We start from the raw sequence: 1404 nt of genomic DNA on the forward strand, positions 1-1404 counted from the left end.
AAAAAATATATATATATATATATATATATATATATATATATATATATTATCTGAGACATGGTCTCGAAAACCCTGCTTTTTACCTTGTCAATAATCCAACAAAAATCTGATTGATCCTACTCTATGAGTTATGACATAAGTACCTTGTTGTGATAGAACCATGGGAGAAACCTATGTTGCTCCATGGCTAAAGTGATAACACTACCTGATCAAGAAAGCTCAGCCTAAAAACAGCTCCTTAAATTTAACAATAGCTCGACAGCAGTTCCAAGTTGTATTAGAAACATTTCTCACACAAGATTAGGCCAGTTGGAACCCCGGGAAAGTGAGCAGATTTTTTATCTGCCTAAAATCAATAGAAAAGGTTGGAAATGTTGATATGTAAAACCAATCAACACCAGGCACATGGGCTAAAACGTTTTATGCTATGTTTCGGCATGTATGTTTCCTTCTATTCGCCTTCGTAATTGAGAAAATAGTACAGGGTAAAAGCGGTTTATTTCCAAATTTCAGGTAAAAGAAAATCTGACACTGCTAGAATCAAATGCGAAACTGGATAGACATAATTTTCAAGATCACATAAACTCTGTTATTTTGATTTGAACTCTTCTAAGACGTCTAATCTGATCTGCTGTTTAAAGTTTAGACATCTTTATTCCAGCTCCTTATCCCCACTTCCAGTAAATATAGATGTGATAGTTGCTTCTTAATTTCTTAAAAGAATTAAAAAGGCATAATCGATGAATAAAAAGCGGAGAAACAGAATAAGATAATAGAACGTAAACACAGGAAACGTATTTGATAATGAATAGAGACTAAAGAAACTGACAGGAATAGATTAAGTTCTGCCAAATAGTTAAGTGCTCTCCACTTAGAAAAGCAGATGGTTCCTCAGCCATCAGATCCAAAGGAGATGTACCTTGCCATGCCAACTTTGGGTTATGTTCGAGTAAATGGACAGCCAAATCTAGAATTTCAGCAAGAAAGGGCGTATCAGTCGAAACAATTTCTATCTCAGAAATTAACGGTACAAGTTAAACTCACTCTATCCCAGTGGATATAATTTGACTTGAGCAGTAACTTTGCATACTCACCATAAAATCCAGCATTTATTACGAAATTCAGAAGCGTCGCACCAGCTTCATCCTTAGATGGGTCCGAGTATTCATCTTCTCTGGTGACAGAGAACAAATACAAAGTCATGTCTCTATGACCTCTCATTGCAGCCAAGTGAATAGGCAAAGATCCATCAATATTCCAAATATTTGGTAATTCTTGGTTTTTCCTCACAAACAGCTTGGCTGCTGGAACATTTCCTAGGACAGCCACTGCGTGGAGCCCTGTATTACCGAAGTAATCTGTCAAAGCAAGTGCCTCCGGTGGCATAAAATCAACCAGTTTCTT

The 1404-nt window shown here is 36.5% G+C and overlaps 1 protein-coding gene across 1 annotated transcript; it reads right to left on the bottom strand.

The window, feature by feature from the left end:
* Positions 1 to 77: 77 nt before the first annotated feature.
* LOC111381116 (potassium channel SKOR-like) lies at positions 78 to 1398 on the bottom strand. Its single transcript, XM_023004844.1, has 2 exons — positions 1095 to 1398; positions 78 to 967 (listed from the first exon to the last, which is right to left on the bottom strand). Exons 1-2 carry the CDS (start codon positions 1384 to 1386, stop codon positions 816 to 818), a joined length of 444 nt encoding a protein of 147 aa, XP_022860612.1. The 5' UTR covers positions 1387 to 1398; the 3' UTR covers positions 78 to 815.
* Positions 1399 to 1404: the final 6 nt, after the last annotated feature.

Source organism: Olea europaea, unplaced genomic scaffold (genome assembly GCF_002742605.1).
Source record: "Olea europaea var. sylvestris unplaced genomic scaffold, O_europaea_v1 scaffold2258, whole genome shotgun sequence".
In the NCBI taxonomy this organism is placed as follows: domain Eukaryota; kingdom Viridiplantae; phylum Streptophyta; class Magnoliopsida; order Lamiales; family Oleaceae; genus Olea; species Olea europaea.

Coding starts and splice junctions, on each gene's coding strand:
- LOC111381116 (XM_023004844.1), bottom strand. CDS start 1,386: ATGCCACCGGAGGCACTTGCTTTGACAGATTACTTCGGTAATACAGGG. Junction 968..1,094: donor AATAAATGCTGGATTTTATG/GTGAGTATGCAA, acceptor CTGAAATTCTAG/ATTTGGCTGTCCATTTACTC.